The 27,494-nt window shown below is 41.9% G+C and overlaps 1 protein-coding gene across 1 annotated transcript; it reads right to left on the reverse strand.

Annotated features, from left to right (window-relative positions):
* Positions 1–257: 257 nt before the first annotated feature.
* On the reverse strand, positions 258–26,781 carry LOC120534769 (NACHT, LRR and PYD domains-containing protein 3-like). Its single transcript, XM_039762348.1, has 7 exons — positions 26,623–26,781; positions 19,053–19,219; positions 18,678–18,852; positions 17,709–17,774; positions 8,153–9,878; positions 2,151–2,187; positions 258–293 (listed from the first exon to the last, which is right to left on the reverse strand). The coding sequence occupies exons 1-7, from the start codon at positions 26,705–26,707 to the stop codon at positions 258–260; spliced, it is 2,292 nt and encodes a 763-aa protein (XP_039618282.1). The 5' UTR covers positions 26,708–26,781.
* Between the last annotated feature and the right edge of the window lie 713 nt (positions 26,782–27,494).

Below are 27,494 nucleotides of genomic sequence, written 5' to 3' on the forward strand. Positions count from 1 at the left end.
CACTGCTTTCAGTCCTAATCCTCTCCTCCCTTTCACCTTCTTTTTCTGTGTATGGCTGGCTGGTCATTTCTACTGCTGCTGTCCACCTTTCCTCCTGTTCCTCTGCCTTGTCCTCCTTTTTTATTCGTCCTTTTCTTCATTCTGTTCATCTCCTTCTCTTGTCTCTCCTTATCTTTGCTATTCTATTCTCTTTGTCCTTATCTGTCACTTCAGTCCATCTCTAGCTGTCCACTCTTCATTGTCTTCTGTCACTTTAGTCATCTCTTCTCCTCACACTCACTGTGTTTCTCTTCCTGCAAAGGATAGTGAAGACAGCAGAGGACATTATTTGGGTGCCTCTCCCTTCACTGCAGGACATATTTGACAAACGCACTGTCAGCATTGTGCAGGACCCCTTACACCCCTCACACGGACTTTTCACACTTCTGCCATCCAAGAGAAGATACTGCAGCATCACAGCCAGATCTGCCAGGCTGCAGGAGAGTTTTTACCCCCAAGCTGTCAGACTTCTTAACACCAGGCTGCCCCCTGGGACCTTACACACGGCCTCAACCACCTCGAAAAACAGAACTTTTATAATTGCAAGCCACTTTCCTGTAAAGACGAGTGTGCAGGTAGAGAAGAACTGAAAATCTCATACTGACTTTTAAGGATTTAGACACTCTTGATATCCTTCTGCTGTGAAACATTCTGACCTGTCATTGTTTACACGTCTTAAACAACTGTCATCATACACTGATAATTTCTGTACTGTATTATCTATATCTTTTATTTATTTATATATTATATTATATATTGTGGCGGACAGCTGGTGGTGGTATCCAGCCAGGATGCCCAGGAGGACTGGAGGAGGGCTCCTCCAGACCACGAGGTGGTGACCGCCCTGGTTGCACTGGGGACCACGGGTGCAGAGCTTGGAAGCTCAACCCTTTAGGGGCCCCTGTTCACCACCAAGGGGCGCCCCGTTGCCTGAAGAGCCCTGGACCTCAGCACTTCCGCCACACTAGGAAGTGCTGGGGGGAAGAAGACTGGGGACATCCGAAGGGCTTCAGGGTGTGCAGCTGGCACTTCTGCCACACAGGGGAGTATCCGCGGAGGAGTTTTGGGAAGCACCAGGAGCCCATCCAGATTTGTATAAAAGGGGCCACCTCCCTTCATTCGATGACTGGAGTCGGGCGAGGAGTGGATGAAGTCTTGCTAGAGAGGAGTGGAGGCGGCCCGAAGAAGGCAGGCACTGGAAGGAGAGGCCTGGACTTTGGGGTTCGGTGCAGAGGCACTGGGTTGTGCACAAAAGCAAAACTGTAAATAGTGTAAATAAAGATGTGTGTGTTGGGTGACAAAACGTTGTCCGCCTGTCTGTGTCCGGGGCTCGTTCCACAATATCTATTGACTATATTTATGTAACTAGACTGCAAATACCATATAGTGCATCAATGTTCATATTTCTTACTACACGTCAATATTGCTGCTACTTCTTTGTCTTGTCTTGTTTGTGTTTTAATTTTAAATTTAAATTTTAATTCTATTTTTAATTCTATTTTTAATTCATTATTTATACTTCATGTTGTTTCACTCTGGATGGACTCTGAGCTTTGCAATTTCGTCTATCAGTATACTTGTAAATAGTTGAGATGACAGAAGACTCGCCAGTAATGATGGACACCTGCAGAAATGTCTGTCTACCTGTGGTCACCTCCTGTCTCACCTTACTGTCCACACTCTTTGAAATTCTAATCCTTTTGATTCTCCTCCTGCTGTGCTGAGTTTAGTTGCATTTGTGACTAGGCGAGGGGCTCAGGGTCTCAATGTTGTCTTTAAGAATTTAACAATTAAAAAGAAATCTGTAGCTGTGTCCTCGTCACGTCCATCTGTCTGCCCACGTGTGACACTGACGTCTGTCCTGATTAAAAACAATGTTTATATGGTGGGTGTGGAACATAAAGAGCCATAAAGTCAGAAGAAATAAAATTCAACACAACACACACACACACACACTTGTTGTTCACTTACTTCAGTTTCTCTAATTTGCAGTTTTCACTCCTCAGCCCCTCACACAGCTGATCCACTCCTGAATCCTCCATGTTGTTGTTGTTGCTCAGGTCCAGTTCAGTCAGTCGTGAGTGTGGAGAAGAAAGAGCTGAGGAGAGAGCTGAGCAACATCTGGAGGTGAGACAACAACCAGCCAGACTGTGGAGAAGAAGAGAGAGAAGTGACGACATGAGGAGAGGCAGAGAGACAGACCATCGGGGGTCTCAATAAGTGACATGATGACTACAAGCAGAGCTGGATACTCAGGTGAGTAACTGAACAACAGGCTGCTGCTAGCATTTGAACTGAAACACAATTTGAACTCCACACCAATGCTGCCCTTCAAGGCGCTATATACCTGAAGCATCTTCTGTCCGTCAGGTTTCCCTGACTGATAAGAGGACGTCAGCCATCACACTGGACAGGAGTGTCACATAGCAGGACTGACCTTTTCCTCCACTTGAGTGTTCAGATACATGTCTCTGAGTTGGTGACAGCTGAGTGACATACTCAGATTTCTGTCCTTCATTCAGGACTCAGGGTGAGGACACAACTGAAATGATTGACAGGAGGGCATTTACAAATCTCAGCCTCTCCAGATGTTCAGTGACAGCAGCTGTAAAACAGTCAGCCTTTATTTTATAAAGCGCTAGTCACAAACTGACAACACAAACAAGAAGACAAATAAACACAACAAGCACAAAGATAAATAAGTGACAAAGGAGAGGTGATGGGACACGGGGGGATATGACAGTTCAGTCCAGGAGGGACACACAGAGGGTCACCGGCTGCTCACAGTGATGCTCCACTCTGTCCAGCCATCTTCTCAAAGGCCTATCAGCCACCTGAGCTCAATGGACAAACTCCACTCAGCTAGTTGGTCACACGGGTTCAAGGTGACGGGCTTGTTGTGTCATAGCGAGGGTCTCTTTCAATGTCACTGCACACACCAGATGTCACAGACACAGTGGACTGAAGAGCTTTGGTGGTCAGTAGAGAGTTTGGACCCTGGACAGGCCTCAGCTCTTCATGGCCACTTAAGCACCAAATTTATAAAACTGAACAATAAATAATTCAGAGGATAAAATAATAAGACATAGAAAAATGAAAATCAAATGAAGAATAAAATGTGTTTGAGTGTCACCGTGACAAAATGGACAAAAGAACGCAGTTTACAAATTAGAATTTGTGTGCAAATATAAATGATATTCCAGATAAAAAATATGAAGAGAGACAAAGCTATCCCCTTTATTTTATATAGCGCCTTTCAGTCCAAAGTCACTTCACATGACTCCAGCTCTCTCCTTGTATTCTTACTCTGAGCACAGACAGGTGACGTGACTCACTCAGGGTGACACAGCATGTGACAGGCAGGAACTGAACCCGCGTCACTGGGATGTCAAGTGTGGCACCCCAGCCACAGGCCACAGAACTGGGAATCAGGATTGGCCAGAATGACAGAGGAGGCGGGACATGAGTTGTCAGTCAGCCTGAGAAGGTGTGAAGAGAAGGCGGGCATCTCAGTGAATTTGATTTATCAGGCCTTCGATCAAATGGGACGCTTTGGTGTCTTTAGATGACCTAAAAATGTCGACTGACTGAAGTGTTTGATTATTGTGTTGTTAAACATTTGGTCAAAGTGTGAAGGGTACGGAGGGCTGAAGTGACACACAGACACTCAAACGTGTGACATGACCAGGACAGTGGCACAGTGGTTAGACACACATCGGGGACCAGGGTGCAAATCTGAACACACGAATGAGCTCTCGGCTCTCGGTGCTGATTCTTTATTATTTTTATGCTGATAAGACTTTAGGGTGTTGGCTGACTTCACATTTTTAAGTCAAGTACTCAAGGATGTGGTGACAATAAACTTCTAAAGTAAAATGTGAACAAATGAGAGTGACATACAAGTGACAAGGGCCACAAATCAAATGTCATTGAACAAACTCTGAAGTGCCGGAGATCTTCAACAAGGAGGACACACTGAGCTGAGTTTCTGTTCTCGACTGACAACTGAAATCTTCTTAATGGCCGACGAGAAGATGAGCCAAAGACGAGGTCAGGCCGCAGACCACAGGACTCAGGGAGCTTCGGACTTTTCACTCCTTCAAAAGCTCCAAAGCCGAGGTGAGCTGCTCGGTGGTCTTGTACCCCATGTTGGTCACAGTGTGTTATTGTAATGATTTGCGTCTATTTTTTTATTATGTTAATATTGCAAATTTGATCCTGGTTTTCTTTTTATTGTGTTTTTTGAGTTATTTCTGTTCTTACTTCTGAATTCTTTACACTTTGAGGTAGTTGATGATATTTTCTGTTTTCCAGTGACGTCATCTTCAGTTCTTGTGTGTCACTATTCTGTGTGTCTGTTGTAAAGGAGTTGCTACAAAGTGACAATCAGGGTCACACTAAACGTTTTGTCAAAGATCAAGGAGTACAAAGTTCAGTCCATTAGAGTTTGTGGATGTGACATAAAGAATAAGCAGACGTGTGTTTAAAAGTCAGACGTCACAACTGGTGCTTTGTGTTTCAACTGCGAGTTTGGATTTCATTTTCAGTTTTGACACTCAGCTTTTTGATCTTCCAGTTCTGATCTCCTCTTCTGGCTCTCGATTCCCATCTTTCTCTCAGTTCCTTTTCTTTTTGCTGTTTTTATTGACGGCCTGATTTAAACTCGGATCATTTAAAATGAGTGAATCAGTGAGAGGAGACGCGTTTATAAAGATATGAAGAAGGACCTCAAGGGAGAGGTTAAAGATTTAAAGACCCCAATGACACAAGTGACAACTACTTTGTGACAAACTCTAACTGATCTTTTTACTTCAAGTGCTCACATAAATCAAGGTGTTGGGAGTCTCGTGAAGGACCAGCCAGTCACCATGTGATTCGTTTGGCTGGAGACCCTAAAGATGGAGGGGATGTTTGAATTAACAAAGGACGTGTTTGATTGTCAGCCAAATCCTAATTCTAAAAATCAGCTCACGTTGGTCATTTGATGTCACTGCTTGATGAGAAGCCACCTGAATGGACATTCACAATGATAAGACAAGTCACACTGCTGGTCATCTATTGAGGATTTGGTTTGTGAATTTAGAAACATTTTAAATATGGCTGTCAGATTAGAGGTGGCAGTCAGTCGATTACTAGAATTCAGACAAGACATTCAGTCAGTTAGTAAATATAAAGTGACATGTGACATGTGAGCCCATGAAGTGGTCAGACTGATGACCTTCTCATGTCACTGCTGACCACACAAAGCTGGCACACCACATGGTGTCAGGGCTGCCAGTCCTGATGGTGTCGACTCTCAGGTGTGACTCCATCACAAATCTGCTGCTAATGTCCAGGCCAGTCAGCTACGTGACGATCATCGGGGGGTTTACTTCTGAACTGCTTTACACCCTAAAGACCTTAAGTAGTCAGTGAAGAGGGTGGGATTTGACCTGCGGCCTGGACATGTGGGGTAGCAGTGCTCACCTCTGTGCTGCCCCCCGTGAAGGATCACTTTGACTAAAACGAGTTCCAGAGGTGAACTCCATATTTCTACAGTATGAGTGAGGACAGCCGGAGTTCAGAGGTCAGGATTGTTAATGAAAACTGGAACTAAAGTGGAGAAAAAGTGTTATGTTAAACAAAATAAAAGTGAAAATAAAAGAGTGAGAAATAAAAACTAAACGGAAATTAAAATTGCATACAGAAAACTAACTGAAATGAAATACAAATCTGCTTTTTTCATTTTTTGAATAACCAGACCAGAGTTCACCAATCAATTAGTTGACAGATTTTGTTGTTTTCCATTCCTGTAGCTCACTCTCTCCGTTGTTTTCTGTGTGTTTTACAAATCTGTTTCTTTACTTGTGCTAATTGTATATTTCTGATCATCAATACTCACCTGAGAGTCTGTCCCTGCGCTCAGTAGAGGGCGCTATACACACACACACTCTATGCTATTGTATTGTACTCAGCTCAGCTCTGGGCGACACTACAAGGCTGGACCTTCACCTCCACTCACCGGCGGGCGGGCGGCCGAGCACTTGGACTGACAGACTTTACAGCACAGAAGGGTCTCTGGAGTGTTTGAGGGTCAGTGCTGTCTCTTCATGGCACCTCTTCATGCTCAGCGCGGACTCCTTCATCACCGACTGCTCACCACAAAGATTCTGCTACAGGCTGTTTATTATCCGCTAACTCTACGCTCTTTATAATCAGCATTTTAATTTATAAAGACATCACTTTACACTTTCATGACAGACTGGGCACAGGATATAAATTACTATAAAAAAAAGTATTAATATGACCGCAGCACACGTGAAATAACTGAGCACTCACGTATGATTACTTGACATTCTACAGCACACGTGATGCCAGCGACAGACGACGACTCTTCTGTGGAGGGCACTGGCACAATGGCAGCTCCTCAGACTGGCACTTCAATTATTAGATGAGCCATAGCGTGTTTTATAATGACTTTATTAAAAAAAAGAATAATTTTTTAGAAAATTGTTAACAAAGACATTATGCAACTTTGTTTTCATTAAAAAGATTACATTTTGAATTTTTTTTTCTATTCAAAGATGTTTCAGTGTTTAGGTGTGAGAGGCTGCAGCCCCACTTGTACGTAAAATGTTTTATCAACCACAAATAACGAGACCACCTTGAGTTAGTAGCGAGTTCGTTCTTTTCCTTACTTTTGAAAGTATTTACTTTGTTGTCCTAATTAGTCAGAATGATGTAAGTGGGGCGTCACTGTGATTTGATTGGCTTTACACGGCTGGGGGCTCCACATTCCTGACTACACCCGCGGTGCACGTGAAGGACGCAGCTGCTGCCATTGGACGCCAATATGAGGCTGCTGGTGATTTGTGATTGACGAGTGAGGAGGTGAAATAAAACAAACTCAGCAATCGGGGAGAGACGACCGGCCGGAGGAAGTTGGTTTGTGGCCCCTTTAGTTCTTAGAGGAGTTCATTAGTGCTAACCGTGTTATTCTTGTTAGTGGGGGACTCCCAGAATGCATTACAAGATGGCCGCATGTTAATTTAGTGTTGCAGACAGCTGGTTCATTTACAGACCCTGTGAAAACAGACTGAGGGGGGATTTTCACTTCAGGAGGGGAACTGATTTGGGAGAAGAGGCTCAGGTTTAGTGGACGAAGCGCTCAGGTTAGACGGCTGTGGTTTGTCTCGCCATTGGGAGCCACTTTAGCCAGCTGATGGCTGCTGGACTCTTAGAGCTTTATTTTTTTTTATTTATTTGTTTATTTGTTTCATATTTTGTTTTCCAAAATTATCGATTTGAACGAGTGCAACAGGTGAATATTCATTCTTTGCTTTGGTGTTTTGCTATCATTTTTTTTGTCGTGATGAACATTTTCTTTATTTTTGAATGCAATGCGTCTGTTACTACATTTGTCCTAATTAGTAATTGTGTCATCTCTGACCAGTGTCTGACCCTGTCACCTGCCTGATGACGTCTACTGGGGGGCTAAGGAGTGTTTTTCTCACTTATCTCCTGCCACGGCACACACCACAGTTTATTTATCAATGAAGACCCCACACAGGTTGTGTCCCCATCACTTGTCACTGTTCTGTGGACACTGAGGTGTGTTTGATCTTTCATATTCTCCATGATGAAGGAGAGTCTCATTATTACCTGAGAGCTTCTTTAGACAAAACTGAACATTCTACAGATTTATAACTAACTTATTGTGATTAAAGTTATTCAATCCTGCAGCTATTAATGAAAATTGTTTTAAAAATAACACACTACACAAATTACAAAACAGGCTTTCAATGCACAGACATATCTAACAATAACATGAAAATGACTTTTCTAGAACTTTCTAATCATTTGTACTTTTCTTATTTCTCGACAAAGAGGGTCTAATAGTGAATTTCTGTGCTGAAAGATTCATTCAAACAAACCAAGTATAAATTATTATTTCATTTCTGTTGTTGTTTAGCTGCTGTTGTGGCTTTCAGGTGGCACTGTGACACACAGCAGTGTATGTTCTGACATGGACCCTCGTCTATTTGTAGTCCTGACACCCCCTGCTGGACACACTAATGTCACCCTCAGTGTCCATAGACAGTCAAATTAAATTCATGAAAGTTTTATTACTCACATGACTCGTCTGCAGCAGATGATCCCTGGCGCCAGTCTCATGATGCACTCTGAGGTGAGCTCTGTGTTTGACAGGTCGAGCTCCTCAAGTTCTCCACAGCAGCTGATGACAGAGCCCAGCACAGCACAGTCCAGAGGAGATAAAGTCATCTTATTAAAGTCCATCTTTAATTCCTTCCCAATGGCGTCTCTGATTAACTTCTTATTTTGAGTCTCATAGAGCCACTGACACACTCGCAGAGCTTCACTTTTATCTCGTCCCCGTAGTGCCTTTTCAGCTTTCTTCTTCACCCACTCCAGTATCTGCTTTGCTGTCTTCATCTTTAACTCCCCCATGACTCCCCCCAGTGTTTTAAACACAGAATATCTGGCCAGTCCTGCCAGGAATCGAGTGAGAATCTCAAACCGGCCATCTTTACACGAGTCCAACTTCCCAAGCAGGTCTTCGATACCCCCTGATGGATCGAGGTAGAAGGAGCAGGCGGCCATGAACTCCTGTATGGTGAGGTGGTAGAATGTGTATGTTGTGTGCTCCAGAGTGCTTTCCCTCTGAAGGATTTCTTTGAGGAACCCTGAGAGGAATGGGGAGGAGAGGACTGGCTGGAGACCAAAGGTGGACATCTCAAACTTGTCATAAAACACAAGAGTCTTGATAGCCACCCCATAATAAGCCATCTTTCCTAGTTTGACCAGAATCTCTCGCTGGTCTTTGGCTTCTCGCTTGTGATTGGTGAGGATGTTGTGAAGGAACATCACAAAGAGCTCAGTGACAGTTCTGGGGGCAGCTCCTCGCTCTTCTTCAGGTGTCATGAAGTGACTCTTCAGCACAGAGCAGATAATCCAGCAGTACGAGGGGTTGAAGCACATGGTGTACAGGATTTCGTTCTCCTCCACGTACTGAAAAGCCTCAGAGCCCTGATCAGCATCACCAAAGAACTTCTTAAAGTAAATCAGCCTTTGTTCAGGGAAAAACCCCAGGATCTCTGAAAATCGATCAACTCTCTTCATGTCCAGGGTCTCCAGGGCTGTTGGTCTGGTGGTTATCAGGACTGTGCAGCCCTTCAGTAATGTCCTTCTGACCAAACTAGTGACCAGGGAGTGAACAGGAAAGTAGTCATCTATGTTTGAGCTGAGCCGCTGCTGTGTGAAGTCCAGTTTGTGTTTGTACTCATCCAGCCCATCAAATATAAAGAGGAGAGATTCAGGTTTCTGTAGGATTTCTCTCAGTCTGAGGTCATTGAGATATTTATAGTGCCTTACAATCAGCCTGGTCAGAGGCATCTGTGGCTCTGTCTCTGTGTCTAGTAGGTTGAGCTCCCTGAATTTAAACAGGAACACAAATGCAAACCTCTGGTACTGAGTGCCTCTGGCCCAGTCAAACATGATCTTCTGGACCATGGTGGTCTTCCCAATTCCAGCCACTCCACTGACCACTACAATGTGAGGGTCTGTCTCACTTCCAGGATTCCTCCTAAAAATCTGCTCAGTCCAGATTCTCTCACATTTCTCTTTTGTCCGCTCCTCTATTAGCTCTGCATGTTGTCTCCCCATCTTCACAAGTTCATGTTGCCTCTCACCGTAGGTCCTTCTGTACTGACCAATGACCATCAGCTCTGTGTATCGAGTCTCAAAGCCCACAGCTCTGGTGCATGGATCTCCAGGGGAAGACTGATCCTCCAAAGATCTTGTAGATTTAGACACACCACCTCTGTGAGTCTCATGGAGACCTGAAAGTGATAAAGAGAACTTGTGAAAAAAGAAAAATAAAGAATGAACTTTCTGGAGTCTGATTTTGATGTTTGGGTGATGCCAGTTGATCAACACCTTTCAGTCAGGGTCACTGAACTTGAAGAAGAGGAGGCTAACTGGTGGTCCAGTAGGAGATTGCAGATATTGCCCAGGTGTTTTTTAAGGGGATAGCGTGAACCTGAGAGGAGACTTCATTGTTGGACATGCAGTACACACAAGGCTACAGGTGCACACTGGCCAAGGTCTCCAACCCAGACGTGAGAGTTACCAACCATTGTCAGGTCTTAATGAAGCTTGATGGTGACTCTAAAAATTCTGTGGTGGAAGAGACCCAATGGGTCACTTGAAAACCAGTCACACCAGAAAGAAAAACATAGTGATAGTACAGAACTCAGTCATCAGAGGGATTGAGATTTAGGTTTGTGTTCTTGTGTGGTCAGACTCTTGTATGTTGTGCTGTCTACCTGATGGACAGTTGGGACACCTCCTTGGAAGAGTGAACAGGCTGCTGGCAAGAGTGGGGGGGATTTAGTTCTCATTGGCCATAATAGAAAAGAAGACAAATGTGTGGGCAGAGTGACACTTTGACAATCCAGGAGTTACGTGCCAAGCTGAGGAGTGGAGCTGACATGGTGGTCTTCTGACTTTTCCATACATTAGTCCATGTAAGACTGAGGAGATTAGCAAGTTTAAACTCGTAGCTCATCTTGGGGTAGGACAGAAGGGCACAGGTTTATGGGGCATTGGGATGTCCTGTCAAGAAGCATTTGATCAGGAGGGACACCAATGTGGGTGTGTGGGAGGTGTTAAGTAGGACATATAAGTAGATAACTCAAAGATCAGGGGGTGAGAGTTTAGTAGGGAGGTTAGGAGAGGCCTGGTTTAAAACATAACATAACTGAATGTGCAGTACAGTGTAAAAACAAATACAAAAACAGTTCAGAAATTTCTACTCAAAGATAAAGAGTCAAAGGTAATTGAGCAATACATTGAAATTATTGGCCTTACATTCATTAAAAAACAAAATTACACTGTACAAGTCATTCTGTACAACTGAACAAACAGCGGACTGAGAAAGTATTCTGACTCCATCAATTTCTGCAAATTTTACTGTACAGTAGATTTAATTTTAAATAGATCCATTTGACATTTTTGCCTATCCATCAACACTGAATAACCCATAATGACAAAATGAAAAAGCATTTTCAGAAAAGTGTTTAAATTTTAAATATCAAAACCTGTAATCTCTCATTAATAGAAGTGTTTAGCCACTTAATTCAGTACTTTGAAGAAGCCCCTTTGGCAGCTTTTCAAACTTCTGGTCTTCTTGCTAATTCTCTATAAGCTTTGCACACCTGGATTTGTTGAGTTTATCCCATTATTCCTGGTAGATCCTCTCAGACTGTGTTAGGCTGGATGGTAACTGTCTGTAAACTGACATCTTCAGGTCTCTCCACACATGTTCTATAAAGTGCCAGACTGGGCTTTGGTTGGCCCCCTCAAGGACATTCAGAGACTTGTCCAGAAACTGCTCCAGTGTTGTCTTAGCTGTATTCTTCAGGTCACTGAGTAGTCACCCTAGTGGTGTGCACTCTGGAGCAGGTTTTCTTCAAGGGCCTTTCTGGATTTGCCTGCATTCCTTATCTCGTCAATTCTGGCCAGTCTCCCTGTCCCCCCATAGCAAGATGCTGTCACCTCCAACCATCACTGTAGGATTGTATTAGACAGATAATGAGCAGTGCCTGGTCTTTGACAGACAAAGTGCTTGGAGTTCTGACCCAAGATTTCGGTTTTTGTCTCCCCAGACCAGAGTTTCTTTTTTCCTCCTGTTCTCATAGTTCTTTATGATATTAAAAGGCGATACCCCTCCCTTAGTGAGTGATACGTCGATATGAAATCACATAGGAGAAATAACCTAGCTTACTTTAATGACAGTTTACACTCCATAACAGTCGAAGGAATAGCAAGACTTTCAGGAGTGGGGGCCCAATGTGTAGAGTCTGCGTCGCTGCGTTGGAAGGATTTTCAGGATCAGATGACGTTAGCTCCCATCCTTCCATTGGCTTCAGGGGTGTGCCGGGCAATGTTTCAAGGCTTTATACTCTCTCATCATGTGCAGACCCCCACTTGGGTGAATTATGCCATTCCAAACAAGGAAAAGGGGATGCAGTTTCATGCTGACTTTGACACACAAAAATAGTCTAACACTGCCCATTGCGTAGTTGTCCCTGTCTTGTCTTCTTTGCTTGCCTAGCAGTTCTAAATGATGAGCCCCTGTGCCAGATCTGTGTCTACTGTTCATGTGAGTAGATTTATAAATTATTTTTGTTCAGAGGACAGTGACATATTAAAGATTTGTTACAGCCTGATTGATAGAGTGCTGCTGAGATGGATATCATTCTGGCAGGTTCTCCCACCTCAGCAGAGGACTTCTGAAGCTCTAAGAGTTACAATTGGGCTGTCGGTCACCTCCTTGACCGAGGCCATTCTTGTCCAGCTACTCAGTCTGGATGGATAGAAAAGTCTCCCTGAAGAGTCCTGATGGTTTTAGACTTCTTCCATTTCACAATTCTTGAGGCCACTGTGCTCCTCAAAGCTTTACAAATGGTTTTATCCCTTTGCTTCATTCCATGATTCAGCACAATTTGATTGTGGAGGTCTACGGAGAGCTCCTTGGACTTCATGGCTTGTTTTTTGTCCTGAGATGCAGTGTGAATTGTTGAATCTTCTATACACAGGGACATGTGTGCCTTTCTGAAGGATGTCCAATCAATTCAGGGGGACACAGGTGGACTCTAATCAAGTTCTTCAAACATCTCAAGAAGAATTAAAGCAAACAAGAGGCACCAGAGCACAACTTCAAGTGTCGCAGCAAATGGTCTAAAGACTTCTAGGAATGAAAGATCTCAGTTTTTGATTTTGAATATTTTTTTGCAAACCTTTTTGAAAACATGAAGTCACTTTGTCGTTATGAGTTATTGAATGTACAATCTCACCGGTGTCGTATTTCTTTTGTCCCATCGACTTTTCCACCTTTATTTTCTGATCTGATTGCTCTATTCGAATTTTACTTACGAATGCCACTGGCGATTGCCTAGATTACACCTGCTTCAGTCCTGCATGAGCCCATCTTCCCTCTCTCCTGTTACTGCCTTTGCGGTGAGTATGAATCTACTTTTGCTTCATTTGCAGTCGCCAGTCTGAACTGCGAATGTGCAGCCTGCCTGCTGTGCTTTTCCTTTTCTAGCTGGATATGCAGTGAGATTTGGGTTGGCTAATGTGTGTTGCTGGAGTTAGTATGATGTTGTGAGGCATTCTCTTCGCTCTTGACGGTATCCACTGCTATCTGGATATTCTTAGCCCGTTCTGTCTCTGTTTGGAGTTGTGCTGTGTGTTGTCATTTCTACTTTTTTTGCAATGCAGCTCATATATTCTCCATATGGACTTAAAAATCTTGACTGTCATCCACAATTGGTATCTCTGACTAATTATTTTTGCCAGTCGCTTGGAATTACTCAGCGTCCTCATTATATTCACTGGTCTAAAAGAGGCCCCTCGCAGATCTATGGCTCGGACGCGTCGAATCCAAGTATATTGATATCTCACCGTTTTGAGTGGCGTAACGCTAGGGCTGAAATATGAATAAACACGGGCCATCTTCATCATCTTCAGGAAGTGTCTGCACCCTACTCTCCCGGCTGTTCCAACTTTAGGTTCGCCCTTTTGAACACTTGCTCCATCACTAACAAAACCTCCCTGATTAACGACCTCATCTCCCAGAAGCAAGTGGACATGTTTCTTCTTACAGAAACTTACAGATACACTCTATTGGCCTTTTCAGTCCGGCTTTTGTACAAAGCACAACACTGAGACAGCTCTTCTCCATGTAGTCAATGATCTTCTCCGGTCTGCAGACTATAGTTCACTTTATATTCTCCTCCTTCTCGACTTAAGTGCAGCATTTGACACTGTTAATCATGAAATCCTCCTGTTACGTCTCTCTGCTGTAGGCATCTCTGGCTTAGCTCTTTAATGGCTCACATCATATCTCTCTAATAGGTAACAGTTTGTCACACTTGGCCGATATAAATTCTCCACCTCAGCTGTGTCGCATGTCGTCCCTCAGGGTTCAGTCCTTGGGCCGTCACGTCTTCTAATTTATATCCTTCCTTTGGGTCAGATTATTCTCAGACATGGCCTTAACTTATCTTAGTAAAGACTTGCCTCCCAGCACACTCACTGACTGCATCACTAATCTTAAGCTATGGATGAAAAATAATTAACTTTCTCAAACGTAATGCCAATAAAACTGAAGTGTTACTGGTAGGTCCAAAATCCCAACTTTCTAAGGCATCCAATTTCTTTATTTCTGTTGATTGTCCACTTGTCAAACCTGCTCCTGTTGTCAGAAATCTCTGTGTTTTGTTTGATTCATCACTTAACTTTGAGCTACACATTAGGTCTCTTTTCAAAATTTCATTCTTTCATCTCTGTCATGTTGCCCGCCTCCGTCTATTTCTGTCCTTTAATGATGCTCAAACTCTGGTTCATTATTTCATAATGTCTTGTATTGATTACTGTAATTCCCTCTTCAATAGCCTCCCTGCAAAATCTACACATAAGCTACAGTATATAGCTGTACTCCACAGCCAGAGTCCTCACCCACATGTTTTGCTCACATCTCCCCAGTTCTCTCTCAGTTTCACTGGTTACCGGTTCCATCAAGGATTAAATTCAAGATTCTGCTACTCACCATCAAAGCCCTACATAACCTTACACCTCTCTACCTCACTCAGTTACTAGCTCCTTACACTCCTTGTCACTCTCTCAGGACCTCGAGCAGTCATCTCCTTACTGTCCCAAGCAGCAGGCTCTCCACCCTGGGAGGACAGGCAGGTCCTTCAGTATTATGGCCCCTCAACTCTGGAACTCTCTTCCTCAGACTCTCAGAGTTTGCTTCTCTTTCTGCAGTTTTAAATCTCAACTGAAAACTTTCCTCTTCTACAAACTTTTGTCATCTGTGTAATTTTTATTTTACTCTGTATGTAAAGCGACCTTGGGTTTGTAAAAGGATCTCAATAAATGTAACTTATTATTATTATTATTATTATTATTATTATTATTATTATTATTATGTTAAATAACAGAGACTGGCAGGAGGAGAACATCACGGGTACGCATTACTGTGGAAAGACGAGCAAAAGTGAAAGGTGTGGGAGTCGCCATGTGTGTAAAATATGATTTGAATGTACTGCGTCTTCAATTAGATGGTGAGCCACAGCTTAGTGAGGATGTTTGGTACGATGAGACAACATTAGGGGTCAAGGCCTCATATTTGGAGTGTGTTACAGACCACCTAATGACATCAATAACTTCAATTGACATCCTTTTATAATATTAAAAAGATAAGCTTAAAGGGGGATTTTAAAGTCATGGGGGACTTTTAATTACCCAAACATTAACTGGGGTAACATTACAAGTAGCAGAGGACAAGAAGAGGAGTGTTTAGACGTAATGAGTGAATGTTTAGAACTTCATATATTACATCACTAACTCAGGAAGGAAGCCTGCCTGGATTTGGTATTTGCTAATAATCAGGATACAATTGAAGGGATGGATGTGATTGAACCACTGGGGTCAAGTGACCACGATGTAATACAATTCACAATGTCTTGATAGAGGACATAGCAGGGAAGCTAAAAGGGACTTATTAATAATTAAGAGAAAATAAAAGATGAGACAAAGAGAGTCTTTCAGTGTTTTAGTAGTAAAAGAACAGCCAAGAAGGAGGTGAAGAATATCAGGAATAGTCAACAGGAATCGGCTCTGGTCCTTCTTGTCAAGTGCCACTGTGTGGTCAGACTAGTCCAGTTTGTTGTTTATATGGAAAACTGGTACTTGTAGCTCTCTACTACTTCCACGTTCTCCACCTGGATGGTGACTGATCTCAAAGGTTCCTTGGCATGCCAGAAGTCCACCACCAACTCATCAGTCTTGCTGATGTTGATCTTCCTTAACCGTAACACAAGGTCCTCCATAAACGTCCTGTGCTCTGACTTGTTTCCATTAATAACGCAGCCTATGATGGAGGAGTAATGCAAGATTTTCTGTACGTGGTTAGTGCTGGTATTGTACTGGAAGTCCTTTGTATTGAGAGTAAACAGGAAGGGTGACAGAGCAGTTCCCTGAGGTAATAATAATTATTTGCATTTATACAGCGCTTTTCTCACTACTCAAAGCGCTCAAAGGTACTCCAGTATTACACACCTCCATTTCTGACTCACAGTCCCTCAGCCTCACAATCTGCTGTTTGTTAGCCAGGTAGTCCAAGACCCAAGAGATTGTGGGGGCATCAAGATTCAAATTCTTTAGCTTTTTCCCCCAGTCAATGAGGCAGAATGTTGTTAAGGGCAATGGGAAAACTCAAAGACCATGATCCTGACCATCTTTGTCCAAGTGGGAGTAGAGTCTGTGGAACATGGAGATGAGAGCATTCTCAACACCTACTGTATATGTGTCTGATAGGCAAACTTTAGAGGATCGAGATGTTCTTAAACCAGTGGTTGGAGGTGTTTCAGGACCAGCCTCTCAGAGATCTTCATCATGGATGATATTAAAAGAAACTGGTCTGAGGTCCTTGAGACCACTGGATCAAAGCAGCACATGTGAGGGATAGCATGGGTTTAGATGAGGAGATCATATCTCACTAGTAAAGTGAAATTGTATGAGGAAGCAACAAAAGCAGATGACTAGACACGTGTAAATGAAGAGTGAATAAAGGGCACAGTCTGTTGGTGGGTACAGAATTGATTTAAACACAAGAAGCAAAGAGATGTTAGGAGAGGAGCCTTATCAGAATGAGATCGCCATAACATTGGAGTCCCTCAGGGGTCAGTGTTAGGCCTGCTGTTCATTTTAATATAAATAAAAGATCAGGATAAGAATATACAAATAAGCAACATCAGCATGATGATGATATCAAACTGGGTGGGAGTATTGGTAGACAATGCAGAACCAGTCATATTCTTACAGAGGGATCTGGACAGCATAGAGACTTGTACAGATCTGTGGCAGATGAGATTTAATGTAAATAAATGTAAAGTATTACATGTAGGAAGTACATTGATTTGAATACACAGTGGAGTGGGGAGTGTCTAAAATTTAAACATGTCCCTTACAAAAAGGCCTGGGAATTGTAGTAAAATGATCTTTATTACATTGAGACAGTGGACAGGAGCTATGAGTATGGCTAGCAGAATAATAGGTTATATAGCGCCCCCATGTGGAGTACAAGTCAGTTTAGGTTATACTAACACTTTATAACACACTAGTGACGTCTCGCCTGGAGTGTTGTGTGCGCTTTTGGTCGTTGGTTTACAAAACGTATATTGCAGCAGTAAAGAAAGTCCAGAAATGAGCAACAAGGCTGATTCAGGACTGAGAGGTCTGCACTATGAGGACAGACTGAAGGAGTTGAACCATTTCAGCCTAAAATGAGGCAGATGAAGATACCATAAATTAAGTTTTTAATGTTATAAAAATAATTTAAATGTCATACAAATATGAACATTTTTCTACACAAAGAAAACAACAGATACATGGAAAAAGTGACCAGAAAGCGTGGTGAAGTGTAGAACTTTAAGACCCTTCAAAGCTGACAATGTTATTTTAAAAAAGATTAGGACAATAGGATTAGGTGAGCCTGTTGAGCTGAATGGCCTGATCTCGTCACAACTGTTCTGATGTTCTAACTGAGCAGCAGAGTCCTGGAGGAGCTGATGACCGGAGACACAAGACCAGTGGCTTACCTTTAATACCATCATCAATGGGAGTGGGCTGGAGACTGGCCTGAATGTCCATCAAGAGGTCTGGTCCTGGAAAGACAACAAGAGAGACAGAAGAGACAATTACAGCAGTAAAGGGGCAAATTAACAAAAAGAAAAAGTGAGTACAGTGAGGTAAACAGAAAAATATCAAAAACTAACAGACTGCTGCTAACGTGGACTTCGTTTGGCACCAATGAAGAGTTAACATTTGAAAACAAACAGCAAACCACCCATGTGTGTCCATATTGGGAGGTCTGCATTTAACTGTCCAGTAAAGAAAACCCAGCAAATGACACATAAGAGAGCAATAGGAACAGTAGACATATTGTGTGTTTATCATGCTGAGGAGAGCAAGAACTCTTTACTGAGACCTCAGGAGTACAATAAGCTTCATGTAGATATGAAAGGTAAAACATCTGAAGAAAAAAAATGGATGAGCATGAGTGTGGGCATCAGGGGGCATCTAAAGTTGATGTTTAAACACACCGACCTGAGGGGAGTGCTAAGATCAAGGTAGTTGGAAAACAACAGAATTGGTGACTTCTGTTAAAGAAAGAAAACAATATCATTACTGATCATCCTGGTGGGCTGTAGCTGTAGGCTTGTAAAGTGTAGAAGGGGCGACATCCAAGTCAAATATGCGGTCATGACAGGTCACACATAGGAGACAGTAGCACACCAGTTACTAAATAGTATGGTGGGACCACTGCCCCTTTAAAGACTTTAAGACACATAAAATAAAATAAAAATCAGAGAAGCTGAAGAAAGTGTTGGCATTGATGGCCATCAAGCAGAGAGGTCTCGGTGTAAGTGATGGACCTGACAGTTGTTAGTCCGGTGGCCTACTGAGAGTAACATTGTGTTTTGTGGTCCTGTGTCTCTCACTTTGTCTCCTTTTCTGATTTGCACACATTCAGTGTTTCCCTGTAGCACAGAACTCTATTAACTCACCACACTCTGTCACCTCCTCCAGTATTCTTGTCATGTTTGGTGATGGAAATCTTGCAAGTTCTTCAGCCAGCGCCTCCCACAGGCTCACCAGTACCACACTGTCCATCTTCATTATGTCACTGATAAAGGACTCCACACCTGCTTGCCTCTCACACTCTTCTTTGGCTTTGAATCTCTGAAAGACAAGCAAGTAACCATAGGGCTAATTTAGAAAAGACCACTGGGGGAGCAGAGCAGAGTGGTCAGTGGGGTCTGATGACCTCACAATAACAGAAAGACCTCGTATGGAGGGTCAGGCAGTCTCAGATGATTCTCCTGAGCTCACCATCTCTGCTCAGCTCTATGTGCCTCGTAATGACAGGGAGAACTGCCTACCTTGGCATCATCGTTGGTGAGAATGTTCTTGGTGGCCAGGTTCTGCAGGATACTTGTGATGTCGTATTCAATCACATAGGCCAGGTAGGGCTTGTAGAACTCTGTGATCTTGAGGAGATCCTCATGAGAGAAAGTTTGTATTACTTTAGGAAACCTCTGTGTGAAACCTGAAATGGAAAGAAAAAAGATGGAACTTCACAGATTCAAATGTGTTGGAGGCTCAGGGATCAGAATTCAGTCTGACATGACAGCTTATCTCAATCCTAAGTAGTGGCCTCACAGTAAATTTGAGGGAACAGCATCGACAACAGGCTGGACTGGTCTCATAATGCACACGAGTTGCTGAATATAAGAAAGGACAAAGCAGACCCTTTTTACTGAGGAGACTGTGCTCCTTTAATGTGGGTAGTGACATCCTTTACATGTTCTACAACTCTATGATGGCCAGTGTGGTTTGCTCAGTCAGTTATATCACTTCAAGAGAAGTCAACAAGATGATCAAGAAAATGATTAAGAAGGCACTCAATCACTGGGAAAACAGTGTAGGTTTGGAGTAGTGGATCTCTGATGTAATGAATGAGTTCTAATCTCCAAGGCTCAAAGAGAACAGCTGTCTCGGTCACCATGAATGTGGTCAGCTTCCAGCTCCAAAAGAAATGCTCATATCTGACTTTAAAGGAAACAACAGCCTGTGGTGATCCAATTGAATCAAAGTCCCTTCCAGTTACAGGTCCAGTGCTTGATTTTGTCCATCAGGTTTAGCCAGAGTTCAATTTTGGGTTACAAGCCTAAAACACTGGAATAAAAATGACATATCCCCTTGATATTCTAAGGGTTAACATGTGGCCTGTCATCAGCTGGACTGTTGAACAAGAATGTACTCTGTGTTTCAAGTGCAAACTGCTTTTTAAAGAACTCCTGCTTTTGTGTTAAAATAGCTGTATGACTTATTAACTATAAGATGACTTATGACTTATGTTAAAAAGAGGGACAACTCCCTTAGAGGTAAACAAGCTCAAAATATAAGGAGCTGTCTGGGGACTGTAAGGGGGGCATCTCTCTGGCTTGCAAGCACAGAACTCACAACTATTCATCTGTTGCCAATAAAAATTGTTGATTGATTGATGAAGCTCCTGTCTTCCTCAGCGTATTTCTTCCACAACACAAATGTCCTTTTGGATACCTTGTTGTGTGACGGTGTCTCCACAGACATGTCAGCTCAACCTTGAATTATGTCACATGCAGTACAGAGCTGACCACAATGTAGGAAGAGCTGCAGTTTTGCTCTTCGTTTTACTGTTCAGGTGGTGGTAGTGAAGTCAGCTTTCTGCTCCTCTTCTTATTCTCATTAATTATTCGGCCTCGTGTACCACTGAAAGCAAAGACAAATGGGACAATGCCACCTTGTCCTACAGTGGAGTAGAGCTGCTGGCACACATCCCAACCAACCACTAAAGTTCAGCAGTAAATGAGGTTTTTCCCCACATAGGACCCCAACTCTTAAATCAGTATATCTGTGTGCATTATGATTTTGTAAAGTTTGTAATTGTGTTTTACCTGTGAACTTATTACGGCACTCTGAGCCAGCACTCCATGAAGAGCGCCATACAAAATAAATGGAATTGAACTGAACTAGCGACTTCCACAGGACCTGCCTGTCAGTTTATATCCAATTACTGAGGTGCTGCTGGTCGGCTCCTCCTGACTTTGAAGAGTGCGGTGTGTGGCAATTCAATGAAATGTGATTCTAATGCATACAGTCTGCTTGGTCTCCTATTTTTCCCTGTCATTAGCTCAGCCAATCAAAATGCACACAGAGCAGTACAGGAGATGAGGCACAATTGCCAGAGTTTACTTTTGGAGGTAACATCTCTCTATATATAGAAAATCCAATGTCTGCCTGTCTGTAGGACTATCTGTCCATAGGACTATCTGTCCACTTTTCACGAGAGAACTAAATAGATTTAGATCGAGTTTTTTTCTATAATTTGCTTGAACATTGCGGTCGATTTTGCGACTTCTCTCATTGCCCTATGTATCATAGTTTGCTTGTGGTACCAATTTATTTGTGTGAATCTGAGAGACACGCAGCAGGCTGAGCCTCTTCACTCATGTGCCAGCCTCGAGGCGTTCCTTACCTCTGCTTAGCTAGTGAACGACAAACTACTTAAAGGATTTAGATCGAGTTTTTTTCTATAATTTGCTTGAACATTACAGTTGATTTTGCAACTTCTCCCATCGCGCTAAAGAATCATAGTTCGCTTACAGGAGCAATATATTCACGATAATCCGAGACAGAGGCGGTGGGCTGAGGGGAGGAGGAAGCGTGACGTCAGGAGTAGGGAGCCACGGGGGCACTCCTCACTGTCCTGTTTCACTACTACACTAGCAGAGCCATGGGGATGGCTAGTTAATAATAAGTTTGGCTCTCTTGAAAATCAAGCCCCTAAACATTAGGAAATTGGACCAAGTTGAAGATGTCCAACAAGATAACAGCTCAGTCAGTACCGTTGGAATATGAATTATCGATTTTTTGACTTTTAATTTGATTTGACAAACATATGAACTTTAAGCTTGGCCAAATCTAAATACAGTTTCTTTGTAACGTAGGGGCATTTGTGTTAAAAGATATATTTGCTATTCTAAGAGTCAAAGTTCTTTCTTCACAATCATAATATATTATTTTGTTAGATGAAACTGTATTCTAAAGTGAAGCATAACTATAAATGTATGAAAATAACAAGCCTGCTCTTGTGATTTACAACAGAGCTAATGGGTACTGAGCCCCAAAGTGAGACAAAGCATTAAAAGATACTGAACACGTCCATTTTTGACTTTGCATTCATATTGCAAAATAGCACATTCATGTCATTTTAGGAAGGAAAAAAACAAAAAGCAAAGAATTTTTTGAGACTCAGCCATTTTAAAGGAGGCTGACTGTACATTACACTGATCTGGCTTCTCGGTAGAACATTTTCAGTCCCAGGGCTGTGGATTCACCTCAGAAAGTCGTCACCAATCACCGTTACTGATATTGAATGTTGAGGCCCAGATGTGAATTTCTGTTTCTGTTTTGTAGGCAACAATAACCAACACAGTCATTCACATTCTTTCACTATACAGAAGCTTATTTCATTATTTCACAAAGATATTGCCTGCTGATGCCTGTATGTTAATGCACACGTGTGCTTCAGTGCTCTAGCAAGAGAAAGATTGCAGTCAACAGACAAGAAGAGAACAGATATTGTAGGCATACATTTAGTTTAAATCAAAGAGAAGTTTAGTAAGTTTCGTACAGATGCTTTAGCGTAGGCAAAGTGGTAGCACAGAGTTTTTATTCCAGCCTCACGGCACCAGTCTAAATGTAGTTTGCATGTTCTCTCTGTGTATTTATGGATTGATTTGTATCTGAGTGTTGTGTTTCTAGTTCTTTCATTTACTTCCCAAAGCTTCTAACCAGAGGTGAAAACTTTTGGCTCAGCTCTCTCTTCATCTGGATTCACTAGTACAGTGAAAGCATAACCGATCCACTTGTCGATCTCCTTCTTCATTCTTCCCTCACTCGTAAACAAGACCCTGAGATACTCGTCCACTTGAGGCAGCACCCCATCTCAAACCCTTTTTCAGCCGAAAACCATGACCTCAGACTTGGAGATGCTGATTCTCATAACTGCTGCTTCACACTCAGTGACAAGCAAACCCAGTGTGCACCTGAGGTCACATCAGGATGAAGCCAGCAGAATCACATCATCTTCAAAAGCAGAGATGTCATCCTAAGGTCACCACAGTGGAGATGATTCTCTCCTTGTCTGCTCTTAGAAATTCTTTTCATAAAGATTATGAACTAAATTGGTGACAAACTCCACACCACTGGGATTGAATCTAACTTACTGCTGACAATGCGGACCAAGCTTTCACTCCAGCTGTATGGTAACTGAAGAGCCTGCAACAGTACCCCTCATAGGACTGCACTGGGGGTCACGACAAGCGTTTTTCAGAAATGTGGAAAGAACATTTTGTTAAACTGAGACCTTTGCTACTTTAAAGTGGACATATTTGGTATTTTAGGGTTTTTTTTATTTCACATTAGAACACAAGTTCTCCTCACCTCCATTATAAAAGGAAAGAACAAGATATGCATTTATTAAGGTTTATAAAATATGCTTCACTTTACAGCATTCTAAGATACACAGTGACTGTGAAGAAATAACTTTGACTTGAGAAATATTGAAATATCCTGTAAAAGTGATTAAGTTCCTAGTCTGTATGACAGTCATCCTCACCAGGACAATCAATGATATTCTTTCTTATCCTACGCTCCTTGTACATGTTTAAAGGGCGAATTCAGGACAGATGAACTGGTGGTTCTTTTCAGCTATTCCTACTCTGGCCTTTCTATCCAAACTGCAGAGCTCAAGGGGCCTGATTAGACTTTTTTCCTTATTTTGAAGTAAGTGCAGGACCCACTGAGCATTTTCTGTGACAATTACACTTGGATCCACTCCCACTCTGGAGCTTAACCATCTGCCCAGGGAAGTCTCCTACTTGAGCACTGAGATGGTAGCCCACCTGAAGAGACTTCTGTATGTCTGTCAGTTATTGTTCTTCTTTTCTCTCTGGTAGTTCAGTTAGAGGAGACGCACAGAGGGTCTTCAGTCCTGCTGAGGGTGTCAGATATCAGAGATGACATCTTGGTCAACAAGCTGCTCTGAACTGCTGGACTTTGATAATTCTGCTGACACTGCTGGGCAGTTCTGAGTACTTGCCTTGTGCTTATATCTGACCATAATCCACTATCTCTCTAGACTGGAGTCTCCTCCAACACCACTTTAGTTGTGCACAGTGTCTTTCTGAAGGACATCTAGGTGAGTTCCTCCAGTTCTCTGTTTATACACAGGAGTGCAACCTCATCCTCAGCCACAACATTTATTTCTATAACTCATTTTCATACTCTACATGTAGCATAAAGTGCTTTACAAGATGTAAAGAAAACAATCATCAACCGTGAAGTTGAAGTGATAGGTAACAAGGCATCTCAGTCTGGTGTGGACTTCTGGAAACCTCAATCCATAAAGCTAAAGAGTAAAGATGAATGTCATCATATTGGTGTTAGTTTTACAATTTGTTTGTGCTAAACTGGCTTTGTCTAACAAGAGTTGAATGCAAACTAAATTCAATCATTGCTAGATGGCTGTCCCCTCTAACTGCTGCATGCGCACACGTACCGGTCCCGGGACATAACAGCGTTTTAAAAACGTTACAGTAATGTGTGCATGCCCATCTGCCATGCATCTCGACACCCTACCCATCAAATGAAACTTCAAAGTCTCGTCTTACCGATGATATAAACCATTCTGACACACAACAACCACAGCACTGACACTAAAGCCTTTTTTACAGAGAAGTACATACTTTTAAGAGTTGACTTTCCCTACCTTTGAAGACCCCCTGCAAGTCAAACATCAATATTTCCGAGCAGTATTGATCCCATTGTGTCCGTAAGGCTCCAGCGAATATAATCCAGTAAAACGATCAGGTCCAAAACACACGATATATTCTCAAAGGGACAAAAACTCCAGAAAACGTTTCATAACTTGAGACCACCTACGTAATTTTTTTTCATTTCTATTGATCATATCAGACGTAATTTGTTTCTGTCGGCGATAACACGGAAGTGTTAGCTTCTGATCGACACCTAAGTTGGCCAATTACGACGGGTCTGGGGTTGACTGGCACCTCGTATAGCCAACGAGTGTCACAGACAGCTTGAAGGATGACGTAAAGCTCCAAACCCTGGTAGAATCTACCAGTTTTATTGGACACTGTGACTGACACTCAAAACTTACTGCCAATGAGCAGCCGAGCATTTTGATATGTAACTTGCCATACTAACTTGTAAACAAAACGATCTGAGCTGCGTTAAGGTGGCATTTGTGCCAGTCTGCAGAGTTGGTGCGTGGTTGTTTATTGTAATTTCGCCAAGTTTTTTCGCATTTTAAATATGAATAAAAGTAGAAGTTTAAACGTAAATAAACGCTCGATTAAATAATAGATGCATGTACGCGGCGTGAAAGTATTCAATCGGCCCAGGAGACGTCTAATGGCAGAGAGCGACTTGTGCTTTTTGCTTGCTAGTGATTGCTGCCATCAAGTGGCACATGGAAAAACGCTGAGCTGTGTTGTAACAGTTTGTAAAAGAAAAGTATATAGTTTGTGTGCATTTTATAAAAAAAAAGTAAAAAATAAAAAATATAAATATATTTTTGGCCCATAAAACTTGTATTGACTATTTTTACATAGAAATGTGTATTTTTTATTGTTTTTTATTATTTTTATAACTAATAGAGTGACACTGTGTGTAGATATAGATTCCTTTAGGTGTAAGCTTTCAGTAGAGCCCTCATTGATATCTGTGGGTTGAAGCATTCAAAAGTTATTACACTTTTAACATGCGTTCCAAAATGTGGATAATGGTCCCTCTAAAAAGCCCCTGGGCATGCCCACATAAAAACTGGTGTAAAAAATGTCATTTTTACAGGTATTCTTTTCAAATTTGAAATGTGAGTAGTCAACAAGTTATTCTGTTGGTACATAGTGTGTTTCTGTCCCCACCTATCTACTGCAGCTTTATTTTCCTTTATTTTCATAAAAAAACTTAGGCGAGAACAAAAAAATTTGTTATTTTTGTGAGTTCTAATGTGCATAACTTTTGATCAGTCACACCTACAGTGATTCTGACTACTAAGGGTGAAACTAGAGAATGTTACCTTTACAAAGAGACCAAACATGTGTTTATACTCCAGAGAGTTCAATAACAGCAATGATTCTAATTTGGAGAGGTCAAATTACAAGCGATTTAGCAAAAATGACCCCACTTGATAAGGGGTTAAACCTCCTAATATTATGGAGGACCAAGTGATCATCCAGAGCTGATTGTATTCATCAGCTCTCTGCTACATTTTGCCCAACTCCTGCCCTTTATGTGCCTTTTGTGGCTTTCTCAATCACATTTTAAGAACCTTAGACAGCTGTTCATAAAGCAAAATTAACTTTTAAACTATTCAAATGACTAAGGTCTCCTTTGACTTCTTGTCGTCCTACATGTATTGTTGAGGTCTGACACTCTCAGCTCTTTAAGGTACACACAGTCATCAGTTCAGCTCAGTTACCTGACACACTTATCAGTTCAGCTTGTTTCTGCTTTAAATTTTTAAAGATTTTATCCTTCTCTGACTTTTCTCCTGTGATCAGAAATTTTGTCCTTAAAAACTTCACACAACTGTCAACTGCTAGGAATTAACAATTAACTTTGTACCTCATCACAATGTGGATTCATTTATAACTACACTAAAGGCCCAACTCCCTTCAACTTTTAGGAGCAAATAAAAAGTGAAAAGATTAAAAGCATAAAAAAGATTCCATTACACCGGGTGATATTACCTAGCAGTCCATCTACAAAGTTAACAGCAAGCATATAAATATTGTGTATGAAGTCGGTTTCCTTTTCATAAAGTGTGACACTTTAAAACAGTTTATCTTCAAAAACAAACATCTCCAAGCTTTTACTCACCAGACAGAGCGCGGACGTCTTCATCACGTCTCCCTTTCTTGGAGATCAAGGACACAGATTTCTTACACAATTCGTCTTCACTCATCTTTTGATTCTGTGATCTGAATGGCAGTTTGTCTTTTTTGTAAGTAAATTTACTGTGACCTATCAGCAGGTGGGGACTGTGGAAACAAAACAAAGAGGACAAGAAATTAAAAACAAATGACAAGAGCTGAGCAGAGGGATCGCAGACTCAGGTCTCTCATCAGTTTGACATGAAGGACTGAAAGGAGATTGAAGTCCACAACTTGATAACGGACTCTGGAACTGAAAGTCGATGGTTTTGATAATTTTGGTGTTGGCGTTTCTCAGACATTTGGAACATTTATATGAGGCTAAGAACACGGTATGTAAAAAACAGATTTGTAAATCACTGACACCTCTCATGGACAATGCAGTGTTCATTTGGACAATACATTTTCATTTAGTTTTAGTCTTAATCTTTGGACTAAATTGCATTTTAGTTTTTGTCACACTTGAATCATTTAGTTATTGTTAGTTTTAGTCAACAAAAAATAAATTCATTTTAATTGAGAAAAAGTAAATTAGTTGAACAGTCCAAATCAAATGGATGTCTTGTTTAACACATGAATATGCACAGAACATACTGTACCTGTAAATTATTATACTAACATGTACACTCAGGAGCCAAACCACATGTACTGATTATTTAACATAAAATGAAGAGTGAGCTGTAGAGAGGATTTCCTTCAAAGGTCCCTGGTCAGTTAATGGCTGCTCTGCTCTGTCATCACACTTTTCTGCCCCTTAGTTATGCTACTGTAAAATTTTACCAAAAAGTCCGACCAAGCAGCACACATTTCATTTCAGCA

The sequence above is a fragment of the Polypterus senegalus genome, chromosome 8 (assembly GCF_016835505.1).
Source record: "Polypterus senegalus isolate Bchr_013 chromosome 8, ASM1683550v1, whole genome shotgun sequence".
NCBI classification, from domain to species: Eukaryota; Metazoa; Chordata; class Cladistia; order Polypteriformes; family Polypteridae; genus Polypterus; species Polypterus senegalus.